At 32.1% G+C, this 27,823-nt stretch overlaps 3 protein-coding genes and 1 long non-coding RNA gene across 4 annotated transcripts; 3 read left to right on the top strand and 1 right to left on the bottom strand.

Annotated features, from left to right (window-relative positions):
* Nucleotides 1-1,718: 1,718 nt before the first annotated feature.
* On the bottom strand, nt 1,719-3,654 carry LOC126548912 (tigger transposable element-derived protein 6-like). The gene has a single exon (XM_050196978.1). The coding sequence runs from the start codon at nt 3,391-3,393 to the stop codon at nt 1,894-1,896; it is 1,500 nt and encodes a 499-aa protein (XP_050052935.1). The 5' UTR covers nt 3,394-3,654; the 3' UTR covers nt 1,719-1,893.
* A 598-nt stretch (nt 3,655-4,252) lies between these two features.
* LOC126555913 (uncharacterized) lies at nt 4,253-10,005 on the top strand. Its single transcript, XR_007607008.1, has 3 exons — nt 4,253-4,679; nt 4,969-5,028; nt 8,387-10,005. It is a non-coding gene; the product is annotated as an uncharacterized LOC126555913 (long non-coding RNA).
* An 8,287-nt stretch (nt 10,006-18,292) lies between these two features.
* LOC114124736 (tigger transposable element-derived protein 6-like) lies at nt 18,293-20,199 on the top strand. The gene has a single exon (XM_027988087.2). The coding sequence runs from the start codon at nt 18,561-18,563 to the stop codon at nt 20,058-20,060; it is 1,500 nt and encodes a 499-aa protein (XP_027843888.2). The 5' UTR covers nt 18,293-18,560; the 3' UTR covers nt 20,061-20,199.
* Nucleotides 20,200-25,309: 5,110 nt separating this feature from the next.
* LOC126552634 (tigger transposable element-derived protein 4-like) lies at nt 25,310-27,453 on the top strand. The gene is made up of 2 exons (XM_050207370.1): nt 25,310-27,033; nt 27,432-27,453. The coding sequence occupies exons 1-2, from the start codon at nt 25,571-25,573 to the stop codon at nt 27,451-27,453; spliced, it is 1,485 nt and encodes a 494-aa protein (XP_050063327.1). The 5' UTR covers nt 25,310-25,570.
* The last annotated feature ends 370 nt before the right edge of the window (nt 27,454-27,823 follow it).

The following is a 27,823-nucleotide window of genomic DNA, read 5'->3' as shown; positions in this document are numbered from 1 at the left end:
GTTTGTTAAATACCGTACAGTACCTCCTCCGTGTGACACGCGTGACTGTTGCAAGACGAAAACGCCGAAGTGTATTCGAGTACATTCTGCAGTCGTTTAATTATTATCGTCGTTTAGAACAACACGGTAGGCGTCTGTCTATTGTCTGCAGCGTGCAAGGTTTGTTTGATTTTCGAGAAGTCTTTTTTTTTCCTCTGACTCCGATCGGGTTTGAAACGCAACGCGCGAGCATTGTTCTTGAATATTTTTTTACGATAGCAGCGCATACGTATTAATATTATATTATTGTGTTGTAATAATAATAATAATAATAATATATAGTTGAGCGTTCCGACCGGTCGATTGTGATTTCACATACCACGCGGACGTATTCGGTCTGTGGCTCGTCGAGTGGCCACGCATCATCATTCAGGGTACAGTCACGAACTCGAGAGGATTTCGGTCGTCAAAACAATGGAGGCTTGTCCGTGGCTGCAGTTTCAGAGCAATCGAAATACTGTATACACATTATTATCATTATTATTATTACTCAACTACTATCATACATATTATATTGTATTGCCTACTTGTATCCGATGTGAAATTTTCAGCTAAACTATATACTTGCGAACGTACACGCATATAAAATGGGTACGTACCGCTGAAGCCATTGACGATATTAATGAAACATACAAACTCGACCCGTTGTTTAGTTGTATAACACTCGAGTGAGATCCGCGTAGAATTATTATTCATTCGTTTTGCGTTTCACAGTTCACCAAAACAATCATATACAGTATAATACTACATAACATATTATAATATAATATGTCGCATAAACACGTATTAGTGGTCATTTGACATTTGGAACAATAATGATTACTCGACTTCCTCGAGGACGTGTACGTGTTGTGATAAATATGTATCACGGTTATACATACTGTAATGAATAATAGCAATATTGAATTGGAAAATAATATGATTTGCAGGACATCGACATTTGACGGTAAAGTATTGAACATTACGTTATCAATCTAAACATAAATATAAATATAACATAAATGGATAAATATAAGTATTTTTTGTATTTACCTGGTACATCAGACATTAGATTATCGTAAGTATAACCCCAGGAATACAAAATATTCGTTACCACTCCAAATAATATTATATAAGTACTACCTATGTATAACATCAACCATAAGTCTTATATAGCTATGGTTACGTTGGGTCTTGGGACTCGGATGCATGAATCGACATATATAACTCTGCCTTGTTATAGTAAACACTGTGCGATGTGTTGAATAAAATCACGAAATATCGTAATATTATACAAACCAAAACCAACCTCGGTCTGAATGTGTAATTTAACATCCCTAATTCTTGTATAGACATTATAAAATAATCTACGTCGGTCGATTGACGTGCGTTGTAATAAAAAAATAGACATGCTCATGCAATATCATAACAACTATACTGATTACAGATCTGTTCGTCCGACAAGATCGATTCGGCGGAGTTCCTAATACAACGATAATATCCATACATATATAATGACGAAGAGTTCTTGCAGTCTAACCTATAACCGTCGTAGCTGCAGCTGCAACAGGGCACGTAATCGTTTCAAAACCGGACGTTTTGGTATATAATACGAAATAAAAACAATAATAATATGATAAGTCAACACACGCGCATACGCACGTCATATAATATTTATATCCATCGTATATTCGTATTACAGTAGATTCTCGTTATGTCGAATCTCAAGGGGAACAGAAAAAAGTTCGAGATATCGAAAACTTCGAGATATCGAGTTTTATTAAAAAATAAAAAATAATAGAAATGTATGTTGTATAATGTATATGAATAATAAATAATACGAATGCCTAAAATAAATAAAAATGACTGAATAAATTATTTTTTTTTAAAAAAATCTGTCATTAAAGTTTGCTTAATATTACTTTTTTCTGCCACGACGTCTTCCAAATTATTTAATGCAGAAAAAGCTGTATCATCCATACCTGTAGTAGTCTCAACAAAATGTCTTAGTGTTTTTAAAGCATCTTTAGCTTGTTGAATTGTTACTTGGGTAAAAATGACTTCCTCCTCCTTTTGTGGTTCGTCTTCACTCTCGCTGGTATTTTCGATGGTTTCTGATAAAATTTCGTTATCTGTCCATGTTCCACATACGTGAATATTATTGTCTATTTCCACATAATGTGAAAAATTTTTGTCTTCTAAATTAAGATGATCAGCAACAAAATTCCATTTATCATCAGAAATAGTAGTTGAGTTATCTAATGCAATTATATCACCGTCTTTAAAACCGGCTTTTATGAAGCAATTCAATATAGTCTGTGGTGTTACACTTCTCCAAGCCTTATCAGACATTCTTATAGCTTCAAGTATATTTATAGAAAATGATTCGTTGTTATCGATATTATCGACTAACCGTCTGATTATTTCTTTTCTATAAAACATTTTGAAATTCTGTATAACGCCTTGGTCCATAGGCTGAAGTATAGATGTTGTATTAGGTGGTAAAAAATGTACTTTAATGGAACTTAATTCAACATCGTGATTATGAGCTGTACAATTATCTATGAATAGTAGAACTTTTCGATTTTCTATTTTCATTTTTTTATCAAAATTTAAAAGCCATTCACTAAATAATGACGAAGTCATCCAAGCCTTTTTATTTGACCTATAGTCAACTGGTAAAGATTTAATTCCTTTAAAACACCTAGGCTTCTTTGCTTTACCAATGACAAATAATTTTAGTTTTTCAGTTCCAGACATATTTGATCCTATCATAATTGTAATGCGCTCTTTACCGTATTTTCCACCCGAACATTCTTTACCTTTTAACATTAATGTTTTATCTGGTAAGCATTTGAAAAATAAGCCCGTTTCATCGACATTAAAAATATCATTAGAAGAATAACCTGCTAAGACATCAGGAAGATTTTTAATCCAATTTGAACAACAATGTGTGTCTACTGAAGCTTTTTCTCCACAAACAGTTCGAAAAACTACATCGTGTCTTTTTTTCCAATTTGTAAGCCATCCACTACTAGCTTTAAAATTAGTGTGTCCTAGTTGTTGTGCATATTCGTTTGCTTTTTCAAGTAAAATTGTTCCACTTAATGGTATGTTTTTATCTCGACACTGAGTAAACCATTTTAGCAAACATTTATCAATGTCCAAATAAGGGGTCATCCTCATTTTTTTCATATTTCCACAATTGAACTTCATTATTTTCTCTTTCTGTTTAATAATTGACGACAATGTATTTGGTGGAATATTGAATTCATTGGCGATTTCACATTTTTTACGGTCACCCTTTTCAACTAACTGTATTAAACGAACTTTATCCGAAATTGAAAGAACATTTAATTTACGCTTCTTTTCCATTTCACTACAAACGAATAAACGAACTACGAAAGACTACAAACGTAACTACCAACACGCTAAATCACAATCGCTATACTGCACAATTCCTGTTTTAACCGTAATAAAAGTATTATTTGTGAACTCGAGATATCGAAAAACGATTAATTTTATATCGAGTTATCGAGAGCAAAACATTATTAAGTGTAATAGTAGTTTCAAGGGGAATTCAAAGTAGTTCGAGATAACGAAAAATTCGAGATAGCGACGTTCGACATATTAAGAATCTACTGTATAAATATTACCTATATAGTGCGTATATATGCACGGTTAATCGATTCAGTGGCTATTCCGCCGCAACTGGTTTACAGTAGAAAATTATTCCCAAATTCGATGCGTCCACAACACGCGGTCGGTCGTGTGTATTTTACTCCACGATTTATACATGCGTATAATACGCCCGACTGCAGCCGCACGATGACAGAACTCTGCTGCAGTTGACACATTATTATTATTATTATTAGTAGTAGTAGTTGTAGTTGTAGTAATAGACAATATGTATTATATTATTAGTTATTAAAAGTCCAGCCGACCGACTGGGTTTTGAAACCCAACCGAACTCTTCGCATAAGTCCAATAAAAAAAAAAAAATAGAGAAAAAAACACGACAATAATACAATAATTGTTTGGTCTAGTCGACGATTGTGTGTATGCATGTATGTGTGTGTGTGTGCACATCGGTTTTTATATTAATGCCAATTACGGTTCGTTTATTTTACGACCGCCGAGACGGTATAATATAATATTATTTATGTATATACATGTACAGAATATGATTCATGTATAGGAGCTCCCGCGCGGTCGCTATATAAATCGGCTTTATTTTCCGCCCGACATCGGATCCTCCGGGAACCCCACCGAGCGGGCGATTCTTATACACGTTATACATACGCCGCGGTCTATTATCTTACCGTTAGCCGGAAGAAACCAATTATATTATTGCCGGAGAAAAATATTCTCTTTGGCGTTTCCGAGCCGTTTCCGCCGCTGTTTTACGTAGCATTCGACGGTTCTGCGCGTGTCGTGCGCAATCCGTAGTACTTATAGGTCGCAGTGATCAATTATTATTAGGTATAATGTTATATAATATTTCCTTTGTAGCAGTAACACATAAGCTTATGTCGTGTATTTTACTTTTTAGTTTATAATATAGTCAAGACGACTTTGTTTAACGAGTTCGTTGCGCGAGTTTTAATCGTATGGATTAAAATAATTAAATTATTTAAATTGTTCATACAATAAGCCAACTGGTATGTGTATTATTATTATTAAATTTAATTTTAAATTTTAGTTTTTTAGCTAGGTCGGTGAATAACGCTTACCAAGAATAATTGATTTTAGATTTCTATCTACAAATTATACGCAATTGTGAATATACTTATGCGGAAAATTACAATAATTAAATTATTATTAAATAGGTACGATGTATATAATTTTTGTTGGAGTATAATTTTTTTAAATAAATATTATCATCTCGTCGATCTCAGCTAAAAAAAGTTTAGTAACCCCATGTCTTAACAATTTTAATTCTGGTTACAGTGAGAGTCGCAAAAGGATTTATTTTCGGTCCACTACCTGAAGCAATATGGCACTTCATCGGTAACTTTTTTTTCGTAAAGTTAAACTTTGTTTCGTAAAAATTGACTAGTTAACATTTTTAACCCTGCGATAATAATTGGAGCATAAGAACTTTAATGATATTAAAAAACAAAAAACCTTAAGTAATCACATTTTATTTTCAATTACTTAATCAATTTCAGTTTTATTTCTCAGATTATAAAAGCATTTATTAACAGAATAATGAATATATTTTGTTTGTACTAAAAAAAAAAAAACGATAAATAAGCAAATTTCACATTTTAATCATCTAAAACTAGTTAAAATTACACACAAAGAAATGACGATTGTTTGTGTTATTGTATACCACTAAATCTATTTAATTTAATGCATTTTCGTGAAATAGTTATTCTGATACAAATTATATTACATTGTTACAGTACTAATTTAAGATAAAATTAATTAAACTAATTCATTTGTGTATACAAGTATTGTTCTATGTTTTGAGCTTATTATTGATGACATTATGAAATGCAAATAAATCGTACTAGACTAATACAAACACACATTATAAGATTATAGGCATGCAATATTATAAAATATATAATTCCAATTCATAAATATTATTATTAACTACTAATATATAGAAATATAACATGAAATCGATTTACCAAAGTTGAAAGTACCATAAACAGGTAACCAAATTCGATTTGTGCAGTTAAAGTACAATTCCTAATCCGATATTTTGTCAACTTTAAGTATCTTTTATTTTTTGTCTGACTATTATAATATATTATTATTGAAATAAATTAAGTTGTGAAAATAATATGATATGCCATGATTATAATTAAAAAATGTATGTTTTTAAATCAGATTTTTAGTATAATAATAATTTCTTCGTAATTCGATGAAAATTATCTTATATTTCCCGTTACGGCAGTTGCAGTCAAATTAAGTTAAATTACAGTAGTCGTAAGTGTATCGTTATTATTCTGAGCCAATAGCGCTTCCACTTATGTAACAATACGAAACGCTATGGTGGTAATAATTATACTACAATTTCAATGATCTCGTTTTTAAGTATTAAACACATTTTGTTTTTTAAAACAAATTGTTTTCATTTTCAGTATGTTTTCTGTGAACAAAATATACATCATTTGAGATTGGGACAATATCTAAAGTTATTTTTATTAAGAATGACAATCGTGATGTACCTTTCTGTATATGGCATGTTATGTGTTATCGAGAATCAAACTTCCATACGCATTTCCGACCAAGTAAAATTTTACATGCATGAAGTTTTTACATTTATATTCGAATATTTGATACTCCGATGTAAGTCGACCGTATAGGATTTAATGCGCTGCTATTGACGGTGACAGAAGACATTTTCAATTTTGTTTATTATATTATATTTCATATAAATTCAGCTGTCGGCGTTCAACTTACAACAGTCAATATAGTATAACATAAGACGATTCCGTCTGCTGACTTTCAGTTAAAGTCGGTACAAATCGAAATTATATATACAATATACGTACATAGTATTTGTATCATATATTGAACATGTTTTTCTGATTCAAAAACCAAAGACGTTTTGTTGATAACAAACGTCGGTAGACCTCTTAAACGGCAGAAAAGTTTGTATTGAAATTTTAAACGTAATATGAGTAATGTCATAGTTTCGACACACAACTGTTCTTGCAGCTTTTGATTTTCATTCAGTTTGTTTTATGATAGCGATATTTTTTATATATGTATGCAGTATGTGTGCGTGTATTCGTGTTTGAGTAGAGCGTGTTCAATCGATTTCTGTAAAGATTAAAAAGCGATTCTTTTACGTTAAAACTTATTTGTCGATAAACGCAATACTACGTGTCCCGAATTAATTCAAGACTCGGAACGTCATTTCGATCACAGTTTTATGCTACAGGTGTATCTATACAGGACGTATTAAAAATGTATATTGACAGTAGGCTTGCACGTTTAGGTACGGATGTGTTCAAAGGAGAAAAAAAATATAATAATCCATTATTATTCGTCAAAACACCGGTTATAAATTGTTTGATGATAATAATAATAATATATGATCGTCATCAAAATCAGCTTAATACGTTTATTCCTTTAGTCAAATTTCTTTATCGGATTATTACTGTAAAATATATGAATTTGATTTTTTTATGACGATTATAAAAGGAGAGACCGAAACCTCCGATCGATTTTATCATTCATTAATATAATATACATATTATTATTTGGGAAGTACCTACTACACGTCGTTTTAATGATAAGGGTTTACCTGTGGCCGGTTTTTGCGGAATATTTTATTTCACATAATTCGTACAGAAATCGTCAGAAAGAGCCGAAAATAAAAGAGTAACGCTTAGGGTCACATAAACCCAAATGGTTTCTATTGTCTATGGTAGCGATGGATGAAACACAAAAACATCCCCACCGACCAATAACCATAAATATATGCTCCTTCGTGAACGTCGCAGTAAATAATTATTATGCTAACGATTTTTCCCGTAAAATATAAAGTAAACACGCGCATGTGTGTGTGTGTGTGTGTGTGTGTGTGTGTGTGTGTGTGTGTGTGTGTGTGTGTGGATATACGTTTTTCAAATGCAAACGCTCAATTATATTGTCAACTTTTCTGTTAAATTATACAGTAATTTTCTAGTATACGATTTAGTAGGTAACTAAATTTTGTTTATTATAATTATGTAAGTATATGTATATTAATAATGTATAACGTACCTTATATGCAATAATTCTATTTAGAAAAAATAATATATACATAAACTCAATATATATTTTATTATTTACAAGTTATGTTTTAATAATTTAAATGAATTCTGGTAAATATTTAAACACATTCATTAAATAAACACTAATATTGAAAAGGTATGGCACAGTTATCCGTTTGAAGCTTGCTTTCAAAATGAGACCGAAATCATCTGCAAAGAACTCCGTTTGTATATTTCTGATTTTTAAAGTAGGTACGTGACCGAAATATTAAATTTATTAATTTTAATATTTTTTTTTGACTTAAAAATATGCGTTAAATGATATTAATTTAATAATAATTTTAAATAACATAAATAAATATATTATGAAGCGTTAAGTTCATAATATATGAATGATAAAATAAAACACATGACATATTATACTACATGGTCAAACATATTTTAATGGAAACGGACTTACAATACTTTTAAAAGTATAAGTTAGGTTATACTTATTCTTGCGAAACTAAACGATTTTTTGAATGCTGAGCTCAAACCGAGATGATAAAAATCGTTTTGGAATACCTTGTATATTATTGTAACCTATGTACCATTATAAGCTATATATCTGTATATTACGTAGAGTGTTATAAACATTTTATTTTTTGTAGGTATGCGTACACTCAAAATGCTGTAATAGAAAGAATGTTGGTCCTACCAAAATCGATTAGACGGTCTCTCTCAATCCACTGTTGAATTTATTATCGAAGAAGACTTACCGCCATATATATAAAATATAATCGTTGCAGCAACTACCTGCCAGGCTAAAATCATCCACCGGCAGCAAGAAGTTTTAAGTCGCATTAAAACACTAATGGGTTAATCAAAGGGACAGCAGATGCTCGACGGTAGTTTTTTTCATCTTCGGAGCCAGAACCCCACGTGCTGTCTGGCCAAACGCACTGTGTCTAATCGCAAATGCAGGGTTGAACACAAAAAAAAAATGTTAGTAATAAACCGCCATAACAACTCGCTTCCTTCGTTAAAACGGTCCTAAACCGAAATTAAGTGCTCTAAAAACCATTTATTAGCAAAATGTGTTTCCCGTTACCAATCACGTTTTGTCGAGAATTCACCATTACCTATATTTTTCTATAGAGCACTCAAAACATTTGAATTCTAATAAAATTTCTATTACTATAAAATCTATTTTTGTACTCATGTGAGTGCAATTTTAGTTTGTTTTTATTTAAAATTTTACAATAAATTACATATAATGAAGTTTTTTAACAGACTTATCACTAATACTAAATACACATAATATAGCTTTAAATTCACAAATAACCAACTATGCGCTAAAACAAAAAAAATTTTTATATTATTATTAGCCTTTCTCTTTATATTAAATATATATTATATATTATATAATATATATGTGTATATGTGTGTTATTAAGTGCATAGGGTTTGATTTTTTTGACATTGTCAAAATAAGAGTACTGATGAAGTGATGAGTTCAACCAATATTATTATTAGTTTTAATTTTTATCAATCGACATAATATAGTTAACTACAAATCTAATTAATTATACATTAAATAATTATTTTATAAAAACAGTTATTTCGAATGTGTACATTTTTTTTTCATTTTTTTTTTAACCCTTAACAATTTTGAAAAACACTTAAAATTATGCATTCTTTTAGGTCTTTGACTGTGATTACTGCATGTGCACCGAGTATTAATTCAAGGAACGTACACCATTATTGTCCCATACTACATCCGGTAATAATAAACAAAAATACTATACCTACTTGATTAAAATAAAAGAAGTTTTATACAAATCATGATCTCACAATTAACGTCAGACTTAAATCATATAAGTGGATTTATCGTTTAGAATTTGGGAACGTAGTGTATGATAATATGTATACAAGTATCGTTAAAAATTAAAATAGAACAGTTGTTTATCTGCGTATATACCAGTAACAAAAAGGAAATGACGGTATGAGGGGTGAATTGAAATTGAAACGTTTTCCATAAATTACAAACAATAAAAACAGCTAATAAGTTATTTGAAACGACAGATCTATGGGTGATGTAGTGTTGGGGAAAAGTGGTTGTATCCTTCCTCCTCAAACTACAAAACATTATTGGTCCTTTTGTCTTAAGTAATTAATATTATTTTTTTATTTTATAGAATATGAGATACAAATGTTAAGTAGTATATGAGTTTAATTATAATCAATGATGTCACTGCAGTTATACACTTATACTTGAATTATAATTGTGATACCCTATTTTGTGCTTATAATAAAAATCTGTAAAACCCTTTAAAATGTATATTTAAGACCTCTTGTTATATCTCACAACTTAAAATATTTTAAATCGTAAAAAAATAATAATAGATATGCAATAATAATAATTGTAGGCTTTGCATCCTATCCCTATCACAGTTTGAATCTGTCATAGCGATCATCAAGGTCTTCGATGACACTCGATATTTCTGTAGGCCCTAGTTTCATCACAACTCACTCTTCTACGATGATGATCGTAAAAATAACAAAAAAAAAAGAAATAATAATACTTTTTAGTTATTACTTATAAGTAAAAACAACCGTTAATTTTTTATATTTTGTACTTTTATTATAAAGTTTTCCTCCTATTTTCTCATATTTGAAAGTTATTTTATAGCTTACAACTGCATAATAGTTTAGGTACATTTTTCAATATATACAACATAGTGGTGTGTACGTGTAAATATCAGACCAGACTGTATACAGTATACTATATCCCGTGGCCTTTAATGGACACAAGTAATGCTACTATATATATGGAAGTTAACGCGTAGGTCGAACGGAAAATGACAAAAACGTTGTCGTCGGATTAAATAAAACAAATGTGTATAATGTATTATATATATATATTTATATTTTATACTATACATGTTTATTATATGTATATATAATATATTCTCGCGGACTGTTGTTTCTATTTACCGCTTCTGCAGATATCGGACCCCCGTAATCATCCTATACAAACACAATCGGGGAGTTTGTTTTTAAATTACTCCTTGAAAACAATAAACGAAAAAAAAGGATTTACTAAACACGAACTCCAATCCAGATTAAATTTGCATAAGCGCAGCTGTAAACCGAAAAAAAATCGGAAAAAACATTGGCACCAACGGAAAACGCCTATCTTCACTTCACCTCCTCTCTCACCCGCTCGCCCACCCAACCGCCCCGATCTTCCGGTCGATCGAAACGCGAAATACTTCAGTACTTCATGTGTACGCGCGTATATTATAATATACATCGCGATACGAACAGGTACCTATATACATATATAGATGCGGACACGCGGCCGGCGCAGTAATATATTATTCGCGACAATTAATCTTATCGGACTCTTTTGCATAAAACAACGAATCGACGAACGGGGAGAAAAAAATAAATACCTAACTAGCATCCGTTTGGAAATTATATTATACCAACGTATGTATACGCGCGGGCCGCGAGCGCGAGGTGAATCGCTGTATATTTGCGGAGGATTAAAAACGGCAGGACGCGGAGCCGGAACGCGATATTATACTAATAGCGGCCGAGCCAATGATTTATCGTCACCAATCGTTCTCCGGACGAACAAAACGTTTACCCGACGTATACATTTATACATACATATACATACCTAACCCATATATTAAAACGTCATGTGTATACGCCTCCTACTTTATATTTTAAAAGCACGCACGCGTCCGCTTTTTACACGAATTAATCTAATTGACTTTTCGTCGACCGCCGCCGCGGCGATTCGCGATCGTATCGTCGGCGCGTCCGAGACGAGTAAAAGTCCGTATAAGAACGATTCGTGTATACTATGTATATATGTATACTCTCGCGACGGAATCATAGGACTGACCATAAGATGACGTTTTTGTCAGTGCAGAGCGTCGCTTATGACAAAAACCTGGTCTTTAATAATTTTGATATTATTAATTAAAAGCGTTCAATTTCATTCTATTAGAGTGATTACAATTTCTATCGGTCAATTTTTGGTTTTTAATTAAATTACAAAATTCAAAACACTTGTGTCGGACTATGGTTCCAAAATTTAGTGCAAAAAATCGAATTCTTATAGTACAGGCATAAGATATACCTAACCTAAGTGTACGCGGATCGCTACACGTAATTTCGAAATATTCCAAATCGCAAATGGACTGCTCGCACGCCGTAGATAGTACCTGCACAATACGCGTATTATGCGGTAGGTATATTATGTACGACGTGTGTTCGTTAATTAATATCTCGTCGAGAAAGTCCTCTCTCGGCGACAAACGTTTGCGATTCTCTGTGTTCAACCGACTATATGCGATCACCGCCGTACAACCTAACCTATCGTCCGCAGGTCGTCGGAACGATGTCACCTGCAGCGGCGGCGGCAGTAGTGTTGGCTAAACGATTTTTCTCCCTCAGGATGACGAAGCGCGAGCAATTCGTATTTTATTTAACGGCGGACCGGGGTAAAAGAGAGGGTTTTAATAATTCAAAAAACGGTCGCTCGAGCGATACGTAATACACAATAGGGCTCCGCCACGTGTGTGCGGCACATTTATACCTATATTCGCGTGTACATGCGGAAGGTGCGCACAGTACCTACCTATATACGCGACAATGCTAATATATAATATGCAAATGTGCAGGACGAAACCGAAATACGCTTTTACACGGAACACTACTATACGAGTGTTACGACGTGTACACGGGTAGCTATATAGATACGATACTATCCACGGCTGTCCGTGTATACAATAAACGTTACGGGTATAATATGTGCATATAAATGTGTATATACGCGCGTCTATTAAATATGTATACCGTAAGAAGCGCTCGCTGCACACACATCGAATCGGCCTATACGACATCATGATAATATAATAATATTATGTTTTCAGGTCATCTGCTCTCTCATCCGGCAATCGTCTCTATAATACGCGTTATATCTTAACCCGCGCAATATCATAACCGTTGGACCGGGGCTATTCGTACATACTCATTTTATATATGTACACATTTATATGATATTATGTATATACGACCGCGCTCGTACGTCGTGTCCGGTCCACACACGCGCCGCCCTTGTATATAATAATATGAAGAGATGAAAATCTCTGCTCTCGCGCGAACTAGACGACGTCCTCTCTGCGAGTAGACCGCGGGAAAAATACAATTTTACTCTACGCACACTCGGGCACGAGATCTGAGTTTCGATAGGATCAATATAATGTGTATATATATATAATATTATGCGATGTAATATTATATACATGGAATCATTGAATCTAGGTAGGTAGGTACATACTTACGCGGGGCATGCGTGCACAGACACGAACTTTGTCTCTTTATTTTTTATATTTTTTTTTAATTTTATAAGTGCGCGCGCCAAACGACGACGACGACGACTTATTGTTGCGTGCAAATGGCGAATCGATTAGAATCACATATTGAACGAACTTATAAGCGGAATGAGAACGACGCGCGGTATATAATATTTATATATATATATAAGTACAACGACACAGGTATCTCTACCTTAACCTCTTTTATATTAGCATTAAATGGCATATTATTATACGTCGAAACGCCGAAGCGATTTCGTGTTCGCTTCTCTCGTATTATCCCTGTCACCCCTCCCCCTCACAACCCGGTAGTGACATTTTTGCCTATCGTGTACTATCTTCATATTGATAATATAACGTTATATTAAAAACACTCGTCGGCGATCTGAGTTCGGAATGCGCGTTATCGTTACACTGTGTTTGACGCTCTTTCCTCTCGTTTTTTTTTTTAGCCGTCACATCTAACTATTGGATCTCCGATACAACCTCTTGCCACCTCAACTGCTCGTGTTTTAAATACAATATTATTAAACTAGCGCACGTGTGCAGTTAGGTTTCCGATTTTAAACACTTGGCGGACGTTACTGTAGTTTCCGAGATGTGTACAGTCATACGCGACCACACAGTGCGTGGTACATAGCAATAGGATTTATCAAAAATATTACGAATAAAATATATAGGAACATATTTCTGAGAAACCCGACCGATAATAATTTACCAACGAGCGGAGATACTTATAATATTCTCCATGACACGCATATCTCTCCATCACGTCATTCAAAAAAAAAAAAAAAATTAAATAAATAAAGGGACTAGTGTGTCTAAGTGTTTGAACAAACCCTCCGCAGAAATAAATAAATTCGATTTTCGTTGATACACATTTCGTAAAAAATAATATGTGTCTCTTACAATATATACTTATGGTCTATGGATGTATAGGTATTGGAGGGTACACGGCTACAACATCATTTGTTACTCGTCTGTGCGTTGTTTATTTAGGTTTTTGGTTTTTGGTTTGTTGTTATTATTATTATTATTGTTATTATTACAGTAGCTGCGTACACCAAAACGATTGTAATTTCCACGAAAACCCATCCAAGGAGCTCAAGACCTACAGCCGACTGTGACCCGGGCAGGTGTGAAAATACGTGAGCGAAAAGAGTAACCGGATTTTTTTTAATACTTTATGCACACTATATCGCGCACGTTAAGGATTTCGGTGTTAATAATACTCCGTTTTAAACGATATCGCAGCCTCTCTGCGTGTTTGTACAGCGGCGTATATACTAATACGACATGCCTATAGTCTATTTGTTTACTATTTCACTCGCCCCATAGATCTTTATGTTTCGCTTGTTTTATGGCGTCCGCGTGTGTATGTTTTTTATTTTATTTTTACTGCATCGCGTCCTTTACATCAAGCCGCGCATTATTTTTTTTGGGATAAAAACGTTTTTGTGATGTGCATTATTGTTATTCGCCGAAAGCTATTGAATAGATCACGTATCACGAGTACCTATAGCGTATATAAAATGCATTCAATACGTTTATACACGAGCGACACTTTATGTATAATAATGTGGTAGATATTATATTTGCACGATACGTACCTTAAGAATTTCAAATACGAGTATAATAAACGCTTTTGTATAAATCTATCAAACGCACGATTACACTGAACAGCGAGTACTATCGACGCAATGTTTCAGTTTGTTCCGGAAGTCGAACGAGCTTATATTTTTAACACCGAAAAACTTTCTTCCTACAACATTGATGTGAATCGCATTTAAAAATAAATCCACTATACATATACCTACATTATCAGTTTTAGACTTCATCATTTGTGTACTTGCTAAAATACAGTCAGCACTCAATTTTTAATTGGATTAGAAATATTAATATTAAATTAAAAAAAGTGGGCAAGTGAGTACCGCTATGCTGTACATTAAGTGCCGTATGGATCATTATTATATATTATAGGAGTGTTAAATTTGAATCCAATGATAGTTATCATTGTATACGAAAAACGATTCTGAACGAAGATGATTTGTCAGCCTAGGATATAATTTCTAGTGGTTGGTAAAAAAGGTGGTTTAAAAAAACCAGCTTATATTAAAAAATATTTTGAAAATTAAATCACGTAAAGAAAACGCGAATCTTAATAACTGGTAAAATTTTCAAGTATCTACGACTTATACTTTTTGAATAATAACAAATATTTAAAATCGTTTGAGGATAAATCGTTATCGTTACGCTATTTCGTAAAAATTTAAAATTCAAACGCACTTAAAATTTTTCCTATAATGATGCTTCGAGTTTTCTCTATAGATACTTGAAGGTAAACTTATGGAAAACTTAGTGTTGTATTTTTAATCCTTAGTTATAAACACAAAAAATTTTATGATTTTTCAACTTCAAATATTTCGCAAATATTCATAATTTTGACGAATTTTCGTCAAAATTTGAACTTCAAATGCTAATAAAAAAAAATTGTGCCTATGTATTCTTATAATTTTTTAATCACTATAAGAATAACATATGAGGAACTTTGTATTAAATTTTCAAGTATTTTGATAGGGCCAAAAAAATTTTATCGACACTTCAAAAATATTTTTTCAGAAAAATTGAAAATTTCAGTTGTCTATAAATAGCTCAAAAAAAGTCAAAATATTTTGAAATTTAAATCACGTAAAGAAAACCTGAATCTTAATAACTGGTAAAATTTTCAAGTATCTACGACTTATACTTTTTGAATAATAACAAATATCAAAAATCGTTTGAGGCTAAACTGTTATTTAACGCGGTATTTGTAAAAATTTAAATTTCAAACACTCATAAAAATTTTTTGTCTGAATCCGGTAGAGTTTTTTTTACAGATATTTGAAGAAAAATGTATGGAGAACCTTGTACCAAATTTTCAAAACTTAGTTATAAAAGAAAAAAATTTTATGATTTTTCAACTTCAAAATTACTTGCAAATTTTCGCGTTTTCGACAGATTTTGTAAAAATTTGAACTAAAAACGCTTATAAAAAAAAATTGTGACTAACGATTTTTAATTTTTTTTAGCTACATTAAAAACAACTCATAAGGAACCTTGTATTAAATTTTCAAAACTTTTTGGTCATCCAAAAATTTTTTATCGACACTTTAAAAAAAATTTCTCAAAGAAATCGAAAATTTCAGTGGTCTATAAATAACTCAAAAAAAGTCAAAATTTTTTGAAAATTTAACTATATACGGATACCACTGACATTAACATTTGGTGAAAATTTCAAGTATTTTCAGTGATTAGTTTTTGAATTACAACCATAAAAAAAATCGATTTGGTCGAAAACTGGTTTTGCGTAAAAATTGCCGTTTTTCCGTCATTTTTTTTTTGTTTTTCTCGATTTTTTTGAAAACTGTTGGAAAATGTTAACTTTTTACCTCTATAATGCACCAAGGATATTCACTTTTACATCGGAAACCACCCCCATTGTTTGAAATTGGAGCATTATTTCGACTAGTTATGCTGTACACAGACACAAAAACAAAAAAAAAAAAAAAAAAAAAAAAAAAAAAACACACACCATTGTAAAATCAATACATTCATCACTTCGTTCAGAATCTAAAATTAACGATAAACGAAATATGTACTTTACATTGAAATACATATTCGCTACCTAGTTGATTATAGTTTATCGAATTAGTTTTTTCACATCATTTATATGTTCTGATAAAAAACAAAACTTCATACCCAATACTTTCAGATTTTTACACAGTTATTCATACATCCGATGCCCATCGATCATGATAGTTGTATATGAACATTATGAACTCGTCTATGTATTTTTACAGAAACCATCATTTTACCGGAAAATGACATTGAGGGGATAACAAAAAACTAATTAATGAAACGTAAAAACATCGCATTCATTAACCCTCAAATAAAAAAAAAAAAAATGTTTTAAAAAAGACATTTTTTACTTCGTAAATTTGTTCCTTAAAACTCTTTGATTATTGTCATCTACGTGGTGGTATAGATTTATCGTAATTTTCACAAGCCCGATATTAATTTATATTTCTAGAAACAAGAAACATTTTATAATAGTGACTTTTATTGTAAATAAAAACAAATTAGGAAGGAAAGAAAGAAAACATGAACATAAATTGCTCGAACTAAAGTTAAGGTAAAAATCCTTGTGATTCTACTGCCAGTAGTACAACAGTAGTAGGTATGTTTATATGATACTTGATTGTGCTGATAATTACATATAAAATTATTGAAAATAAAATTATTTGATGACTACGATTCAAAATCTATCAACTAATTTAAGTTAACAAAACGTTTATAGATCGTAATGGAGATTTTTGAGTTGTACGTTGATAATAAATAAAAAATGACATTTTGGACGTACGCTAAATATATATACGTATAATATATGTTTATATAGACTTTAAGCAAACACTTTGGTTTTTAAATCCTACTTACTTACTTAAATTTCAGTATTTTATTTTAAACTTCTATTAACACGCATTCCATTTAACTTTATTCGTTACGGCCATTTAAAAACGATGGTTTTAAGAACACCGACCATCGAGTACAATCATAAAAGTCATACTAATAATAATAACAAAAACAATTACGTTGAGTTATTATACTCGAAAGCGCGAATCGTTGACGTTTATAAAGGAAATGCCGAAAAGTACCTACCGTGGCGGCGGCATGCAAATTTTTACTGGTTGCCATGAGGTTAGTCAGTTAAGCGCGGTTGACGAAAATCGGTTATTTTTGTGCGCTTTCCGACGGCCGTCGTAAGTATTTTACGGCCAGGTACTCCGATCTGATAACATCACGACAGTAATGACAATAGACACGCAGCATTATGCTATACGATTTATTGTCTCGGAACGGCTTCAGGGTCATAATATTATTATATTATGTATACGGTCGCTCACTATTACTGCCGACGACGGAGTCGAACAATAATATCGATACGATCCCAATAATAATAATAATTTTTCACATTTATAATAATAACATTATGAACCAAAGATTTCACGGCGTGGCAACGATAACGAAATCGGACATTGTTTCTGTTCACCGGTTGACTGTCACGGTGTTTTGGATTTCATCGAACATAACGTCCGTTTGATATCTATATTTTTCTATGTCCCGCAACCCACGCATTTACATATACAGTAGATTCTTAATATGTCGAACGTCGCTATCTCGAATTTTTCGTTATCTCGAACTACTTTGAATTCCCCTTGAAACTACTATTACACTTAATAATGTTTTGCTCTCGATAACTCGATATAAAATTAATCGTTTTTCGATATCTCGAGTTCACAAATAATACTTTTATTACGGTTAAAACAGGAATTGTGCAGTATAGCGATTGTGATTTAGCGTGTTGGTAGTTACGTTTGTAGTCTTTCGTAGTTCGTTTATTCGTTTGTAGTGAAATGGAAAAGAAGCGTAAATTAAATGTTCTTTCAATTTCGGATAAAGTTCGTTTAATACAGTTAGTTGAAAAGGGTGACCGTAAAAAATGTGAAATCGCCAATGAATTCAATATTCCACCAAATACATTGTCGTCAATTATTAAACAGAAAGAGAAAATAATGAAGTTCAATTGTGGAAATATGAAAAAAATGAGGATGACCCCTTATTTGGACATTGATAAATGTTTGCTAAAATGGTTTACTCAGTGTCGAGATAAAAACATACCATTAAGTGGAACAATTTTACTTGAAAAAGCAAACGAATATGCACAACAACTAGGACACACTAATTTTAAAGCTAGTAGTGGATGGCTTACAAATTGGAAAAAAAGACACGATGTAGTTTTTCGAACTGTTTGTGGAGAAAAAGCTTCAGTAGACACACATTGTTGTTCAAATTGGATTAAAAATCTTCCTGATGTCTTAGCAGGTTATTCTTCTAATGATATTTTTAATGTCGATGAAACGGGCTTATTTTTCAAATGCTTACCAGATAAAACATTAATGTTAAAAGGTAAAGAATGTTCGGGTGGAAAATACGGTAAAGAGCGCATTACAATTATGATAGGATCAAATATGTCTGGAACTGAAAAACTAAAATTATTTGTCATTGGTAAAGCAAAGAAGCCTAGGTGTTTTAAAGGAATTAAATCTTTACCAGTTGACTATAGGTCAAATAAAAAGGCTTGGATGACTTCGTCATTATTTAGTGAATGGCTTTTAAATTTTGATAAAAAAATGAAAATAGAAAATCGAAAAGTTCTACTATTCATAGATAATTGTACAGCTCATAATCACGATGTTGAATTAAGTTCCATTAAAGTACATTTTTTACCACCTAATACAACATCTATACTTCAGCCTATGGACCAAGGCGTTATACAGAATTTCAAAATGTTTTATAGAAAAGAAATAATCAGACGGTTAGTCGATAATATCGATAACAACGAATCATTTTCTATAAATATACTTGAAGCTATAAGAATGTCTGATAAGGCTTGGAGAAGTGTAACACCACAGACTATATTGAATTGCTTCATAAAAGCCGGTTTTAAAGACGGTGATATAATTGCATTAGATAACTCAACTACTATTTCTGATGATAAATGGAATTTTGTTGCTGATCATCTTAATTTAGAAGACAAAAATTTTTCACATTATGTGGAAATAGACAATAATATTCACGTATGTGGAACATGGACAGATAACGAAATTTTATCAGAAACCATCGAAAATACCAGCGAGAGTGAAGACGAACCACAAAAGGAGGAGGAAGTCATTTTTACCCAAGTAACAATTCAACAAGCTAAAGATGCTTTAAAAACACTAAGACATTTTGTTGAGACTACTACAGGTATGGATGATACAGCTTTTTCTGCATTAAATAATTTGGAAGACGTCGTGGCAGAAAAAAGTAATATTAAGCAAACTTTAATGACAGATTTTTTTAAAAAAAAATAATTTATTCAGTCATTTTTATTTATTTTAGGCATTCGTATTATTTATTATTCATATACATTATACAACATACATTTCTATTATTTTTTATTTTTTAATAAAACTCGATATCTCGAAGTTTTCGATATCTCGAACTTTTTTCTGTTCCCCTTGAGATTCGACATAACGAGAATCTACTGTATTCGTATTTTAGAACGATTTTCCGTACAGTGGCCGACGGGCGTCGTCTGTCTATACGATGTATGATGTGAACTAAAGACACTATATATCATTAATTTTGCCAAAAAACTGACGTTTTTAAAAACGTATCTTTTACATCATGTTAAATTATTACGAAACATGATTTTTTGAAACAATATTATATTTTAACAATTTTTACCATTTTTGTGTTCTCGATTCTTAGTATTTTGAATGACAACATTCATTTTAAATCGACGATTCGGAGTACTTAAATAATATTTAACATCAAATTTGAGGGAAATAGTATCTATAGATATTACTGATATTACTGGTTGTAAATATTTAAAATGTAGACCATTAGAGTAGTCTATACAACTCTTATTCATCTTAACTTTAAATAATTATAACTCATAAACTACAAGTTTAAGTTTCAATTTGTATTCGTTTAATTACTCCTAAGAAAATGTTGTTTTTTAACGAATTATAGTTTTGCAAATTAAATATCTTTATCTACGTTCTATTTTTTTTTAAACAACTATAATATGTGTTAATTAAGATATTAAGTAAAATTGATCACCCAGTACTGTTCCTTATTAAATCGATTGTGCGTTGATTTCATGCCAATAAACAAATATAATATAAATAATTATATAAAGCTTTATGCGTATTAAAGCTACCGAAACGAATTAAAGTACCGCAATAATAATATTTACCCCCCCCCCCCCCGACTTGGAGAATCGAACGACGTACTACTAAACGTGTAGGTATCGATACTAGACGAAATATTATTCTTTTTTGTAAAATACATTTCACGTTTTTGTTGTGAAAAAACTAGACGATCCGACTTAAAATGTACAAGCTTATATGCCAAAAATGTAGTCATTTTTTTGAAGACAATATAGATCTTTTAATAATAACCTAACCTAACCTGTATTATAATTTATAAGTGTAACAAATAATTATATATTAATATGACTACTACATCTCGAGTGCAAGAAGTTGCAAGTCCTGTACAGTCGCGGTGAAGGATTCGGTCGGTTTTTCGACAGACGTACAAATCAACAATAATAATAACGCTGTAATGCAATGCTCTATTTTGTAGATTTTAAACTATACGGTTCCGCTATTGTTTGTTATTAAATGTTTAATTTTAATGGACTATCATCGATCTGAATCAGATTCGTTTGATTTTCGTAGAAGTTTATGTCGAGCAACGAAAAATACCAGGAAATCAAACAGTTGGCACAATCACGGAGACAGTTTTCGACATAGTACGAAGTCAAATAGTCGCTTGATCTATGTATAATATAATAATTCTAGGAATATTAAACGGACGACAGACACAATTAGCACAGACGTAAGTAATTTGAAAGCATTCAGCATTGTTAAACAGTTGCGTAATTTGTAAGGTGGGGGGAAGGGGAGGTAAAGTGATCATTTGCCCCCGTCTGGTTTTAAAAGTAGTCCGATGAGCCGGTGCCGGGTTTTCGCTGTTTAACCATTATCATATTTTATCAGCTCAAAAAACGTGTCTAATTTTAGAATATTTTCCCAGAAATCGTTATACCGTGTACTACGAAATTATTGCCAAAATGATAAATTTTTAATTAATAATTTATAGTTGGAATATACTTATATTTAGATACACGCGAGGACGTGCATGTATCTATGTGTGTGTGTGTGTGTGTGTGTATTTTGTGAAGGTCAAGGAATGTAATATTGTTTTATGCGCGACGATAATAATATTAATATCATAATCCCATACAGTTTTATTTCTAAAATCTAAAATTAATACAAATTCTAAGAAAAACAACCGATTTTCACTCGATCGATTAATTTCAGTCCTCCCTCCTCAGTTAACTTGCGACAGTCGTGTGTGGTGTATCGCGAATTCGTAAACTTTTCTGCATTTTGTTAATTCAGCCGTGTTTCTATATTAAAATTTATTTTTTTCATGGCATGTGCCTACATTAATATTTTAATATGGAATGTGTCTTAAATAAAAAAAAAGTGTAGTGCACTAAAAACCAACGTACTAAATAAAATAAAATTACTGCAAATCGCTCATGAATCGAAAACAATTTCTAATATGTTCAGTAAACAGACAAAACTTTAACCTGCAGTAAGTACCTAAGCAATAAAAAATTATTATAACTTAAAATAATACTGATTTGTAAATCAATCGTATACCTATATTTTAGACTAATATACATTTAATATAACAACCATTATTTAAAAATATTTTAATTATAAAATTAGTGAGGTGGAAATTGTACTTTGATAAAATGTAAGAAGATATGAATTATTAAATTTGCTCGCGAGCGAAGAGATCGATTTTTTTTTTTTTTTTACTCATATGCGACAGTCAAAACTTCTGTTCCCCTCTATTGAATACTGAAATAACGTCTCTGTTGTTTAAATGTGTTAGTTATTTTTGTAAATAACTTTTTGTTTATTTTTATTATTTATTTTATCACATCGTTTTTTTATTTAAAATATTATCAGTATTAAGAGTTTTTTTAAATTTATTACTGAAATTAAAAATCAAGTAAAAATAAAAAAGTATCGAAGAAAAAAACCGTCTTCGACCAAGCACCACTAGGTACAGTAGGTACACATATTATCGTATCACGTTTTCAAAACGTTTCGCGTTACAGTTATTATTATTGACAATATATCTCTATCGTCGTTCTACACACGCGCCTATATTATGTATTATTGCGGGCCGGTCGAATATTATTCACTCGGCGCACGTCTTCACTCGTCATATACCTACATTATACGCGCAATAATGTGATATAATAATATATCCGTCTCGAACGTCGGGATTTATACGATGCGCGTATAATAATAAAATAACACGCTTCACGAGCGCGTGTAAAATAATTTTTACACCGCATTTTGACTACACGTCCGTACGCGGGTAAGACATGACGTCGAGCGCCGCGTGGCTCTCTCGGCGTCGGAAACGCGACAGGGTACGACGTGCCGTGGCGCGTCCGCGCGGAGGGTAGAAGGTGCTTACGACAATACTTACAACCCCCCCGCCGGTGCGCGAAGGCGCTCGTGACGATATAAAATTATACGCATAATATTATTAGGACCGCGTGCTATTGAAAACGTGCGTGTCACTACGTTGTACGCCTGCAAATAATATCCGAACAGTAGTTTAAGAGTATACGTATATATCATCGGAAATCGGACGTGTCGCGCGTCAAACACTAGGATATGGGTTTAGTAAGCGAAACCCTAGTCGGTTTTCGAAACGTTTTGTGCGCGGGATATATGGGAATAATCCGCGAGCATCTCGTGAATTAGATTAATTGTTCGCCGCAGATAATAATATTATGACGACAACGAAATACGTATCCGACGTACCTTAACGTCGACGACTTCTCGCGGCGGTAAATAAAATCACTAATCTGTACAACAATACGCGTTCTCTAAACCGAGTCCGGCAGATTAGCGTTTATTTTTTATAATAACGATAATAATATTATGGCCATGTAAAATCTAGTAAAGTCAAACACATGTACCTGCTACGCATTCCTCTACGTTTCGACCGGTGTTTAGCCAGTTCAACAACATAACTCGTGTATATATTGTGATACTGCAGCGGTGTTGTTGTTGTATATACACTGTACACTTGTATGCGTGCGTGCAACATGTCTTTATAAAATATTATGCTTAGCCACGGCACAATGCGCAGTAAACCCGTTGTCATTTTTCCACCGAGGTCAGTTGCATTTTCTCGGCTCATAACTCAGCAGATTACCTCCACTCGCCGGATGCGCGCGTTTTAAAAGTTATACATCGATGATGACGGTATAGATATTATAATACCCGACAGACCCGAGGGAAAATAATAATAATAATAATAAAAAAAAAAAATGTATAAAAATTAAATTGCAGCGATAGAGAGGAGAAATAAGATATAGAAAAGCACACACGCATATATACATTCGTACAACCAGTTGCTAATTTTACAACCACAACGGTTATATATTATGTAGGTATGTATGTATATACTGTAAGTTCACGAATGTAAATATAGCACACGCATACTATTTTCGAATGAATCGTAAGTACACGTGTGTGGTGTGTGTGTATATATAAGTTTATCAAACGGGAAAAAAGCGTTACATGGGTATAACACAGTGAATAATAATTGTGAGAAAGTAAACGCGTATGCGATTCTCACCGTACAGTTGCGACCTCAATCGAGAATAAAATCTGTGACGTTAATTTTTATTTTTTTTTTTTAAATCTTAACTCATAAAAGATGTGTATGACACACAGTTACTGTATAAGGTCTAGAATAACTCATGGTTGTCCAAAAAACAAACACAATTATAGGCATATTATAAAATCACTAATAGCTGTCTGGTCGATGTTCATGATTGTTTAATATTATTATACAGAAGAGCTTTTCTGCAAGTTCCCGTAGCTCGAACGAATTGAATGAATATCGTTTCTCCGCCGTAATTATTTTCTTTGTTGATATACTTGATATTAAGTTTGCTCTTATTGTCACGCACACACACACACACCAATAAGCCTTAACGAAAACGCCATAATTGCTTGTATAGCGCATAAAAGTACCTATCTATATAATACATTGCTCGTTCCGTAAACATATTTTAAACGCACAACCAATATAAGGACAATTTTGTTTATTGAGTTTAACAAAAATCGATCATAAAAATTAAAATTATATACCATATTATAATATTATAAAGTATACCTGATGTCACCGTTCTATATACCTATGTATACTTTAAACTTAAGTGCGCTGTCGAATAACACATGCGCAATTTTCATCTCGATAATCACTCGATCTGTAACGTGTGATGTTCATATAGATAAAGGTAGAATGTTACAATAAAAAATTGTACGATAGTGGGCGTGCTCGAGTGAAAAAAATTGACAGCTCACGGGAGACACATAAATTATATTCGTTTAAAGTGAATATATATATATATATATATATACGTATATGAATAAGCGTCTTCGAGGGTATATACAGAAGTATAAAATAATATTTATTCTATTATTATATATATACAGTAGATTCTTAATATGTCGAACGTCGCTATCTCGAATTTTTCGTTATCTCGAACTACTTTGAATTCCCCTTGAAACTACTATTACACTTAATAATGTTTTGCTCTCGATAACTCGATATAAAATTAATCGTTTTTCGATATCTCGAGTTCACAAATAATACTTTTATTACGGTTAAAACAGGAATTGTGCAGTATAGCGATTGTGATTTAGCGTGTTGGTAGTTACGTTTGTAGTCTTTCGTAGTTCGTTTATTCGTTTGTAGTGAAATGGAAAAGAAGCGTAAATTAAATGTTCTTTCAATTTCGGATAAAGTTCGTTTAATACAGTTAGTTGAAAAGGGTGACCGTAAAAAATGTGAAATCGCCAATGAATTCAATATTCCACCAAATACATTGTCGTCAATTATTAAACAGAAAGAGAAAATAATGAAGTTCAATTGTGGAAATATGAAAAAAATGAGGATGACCCCTTATTTGGACATTGATAAATGTTTGCTAAAATGGTTTACTCAGTGTCGAGATAAAAACATACCATTAAGTGGAACAATTTTACTTGAAAAAGCAAACGAATATGCACAACAACTAGGACACACTAATTTTAAAGCTAGTAGTGGATGGCTTACAAATTGGAAAAAAAGACACGATGTAGTTTTTCGAACTGTTTGTGGAGAAAAAGCTTCAGTAGACACACATTGTTGTTCAAATTGGATTAAAAATCTTCCTGATGTCTTAGCAGGTTATTCTTCTAATGATATTTTTAATGTCGATGAAACGGGCTTATTTTTCAAATGCTTACCAGATAAAACATTAATGTTAAAAGGTAAAGAATGTTCGGGTGGAAAATACGGTAAAGAGCGCATTACAATTATGATAGGATCAAATATGTCTGGAACTGAAAAACTAAAATTATTTGTCATTGGTAAAGCAAAGAAGCCTAGGTGTTTTAAAGGAATTAAATCTTTACCAGTTGACTATAGGTCAAATAAAAAGGCTTGGATGACTTCGTCATTATTTAGTGAATGGCTTTTAAATTTTGATAAAAAAATGAAAATAGAAAATCGAAAAGTTCTACTATTCATAGATAATTGTACAGCTCATAATCACGATGTTGAATTAAGTTCCATTAAAGTACATTTTTTACCACCTAATACAACATCTATACTTCAGCCTATGGACCAAGGCGTTATACAGAATTTCAAAATGTTTTATAGAAAAGAAATAATCAGACGGTTAGTCGATAATATCGATAACAACGAATCATTTTCTATAAATATACTTGAAGCTATAAGAATGTCTGATAAGGCTTGGAGAAGTGTAACACCACAGACTATATTGAATTGCTTCATAAAAGCCGGTTTTAAAGACGGTGATATAATTGCATTAGATAACTCAACTACTATTTCTGATGATAAATGGAATTTTGTTGCTGATCATCTTAATTTAGAAGACAAAAATTTTTCACATTATGTGGAAATAGACAATAATATTCACGTATGTGGAACATGGACAGATAACGAAATTTTATCAGAAACCATCGAAAATACCAGCGAGAGTGAAGACGAACCACAAAAGGAGGAGGAAGTCATTTTTACCCAAGTAACAATTCAACAAGCTAAAGATGCTTTAAAAACACTAAGACATTTTGTTGAGACTACTACAGGTATGGATGATACAGCTTTTTCTGCATTAAATAATTTGGAAGACGTCGTGGCAGAAAAAAGTAATATTAAGCAAACTTTAATGACAGATTTTTTTAAAAAAAAATATTTATTCAGTCATTTTTATTTATTTTAGGCATTCGTATTATTTATTATTCATATACATTATACAACATACATTTCTATTATTTTTTATTTTTTAATAAAACTCGATATCTCGAAGTTTTCGATATCTCGAACTTTTTTCTGTTCCCCTTGAGATTCGACATAACGAGAATCTACTGTATATCTATACGGTATATGTGTAATAAATTGTATATAATTGCCTGTACATTACTATCGTACCTTTATACGTATAGATATGCACACTGCCGTAAGACGCATAATTAATTCGATCGCGGCTAATATTGTATGATATAGATAAAACACAGATACTGGATTTTGTGATTGAATTAACATATAAATTATAGTAATAATCCGTATGCAGCGTAGTATAGGTCACGACGATACGGCGAAGCGTGTTTGCGGCGCGCACACAATACATAATAATAATAATAATACTATAATGTATTAACGTTTAAAAAATTTCGTCGCTATCTCTGCTGGCCAATGGTTTGCCCAGAGCTCCGGCAGCAGGATAAAGCGACAGATACTAATTTACTTAGCTTTAAACGCACGAACCTATATAATAATATTATTATACACAAATAACCGATACGGTCAGTGTCGGACTCCGATCCGAATTCGATTTCAATAAAGAATACCACCTACCACTATGATATAATGTTATATAATACACTGTACTATGTCTGTATAACAATAATATTATGCGTTTATATGGCTGTGGGAGGTATAGTGTGTG

This window comes from Aphis gossypii, chromosome 1 (genome assembly GCF_020184175.1).
Source record: "Aphis gossypii isolate Hap1 chromosome 1, ASM2018417v2, whole genome shotgun sequence".
NCBI classification, from domain to species: domain Eukaryota; kingdom Metazoa; phylum Arthropoda; class Insecta; order Hemiptera; family Aphididae; genus Aphis; species Aphis gossypii.
Note: the sequence above shows the minus strand (reverse complement) of the source record. Positions and strands in the feature narration are given on the sequence as shown.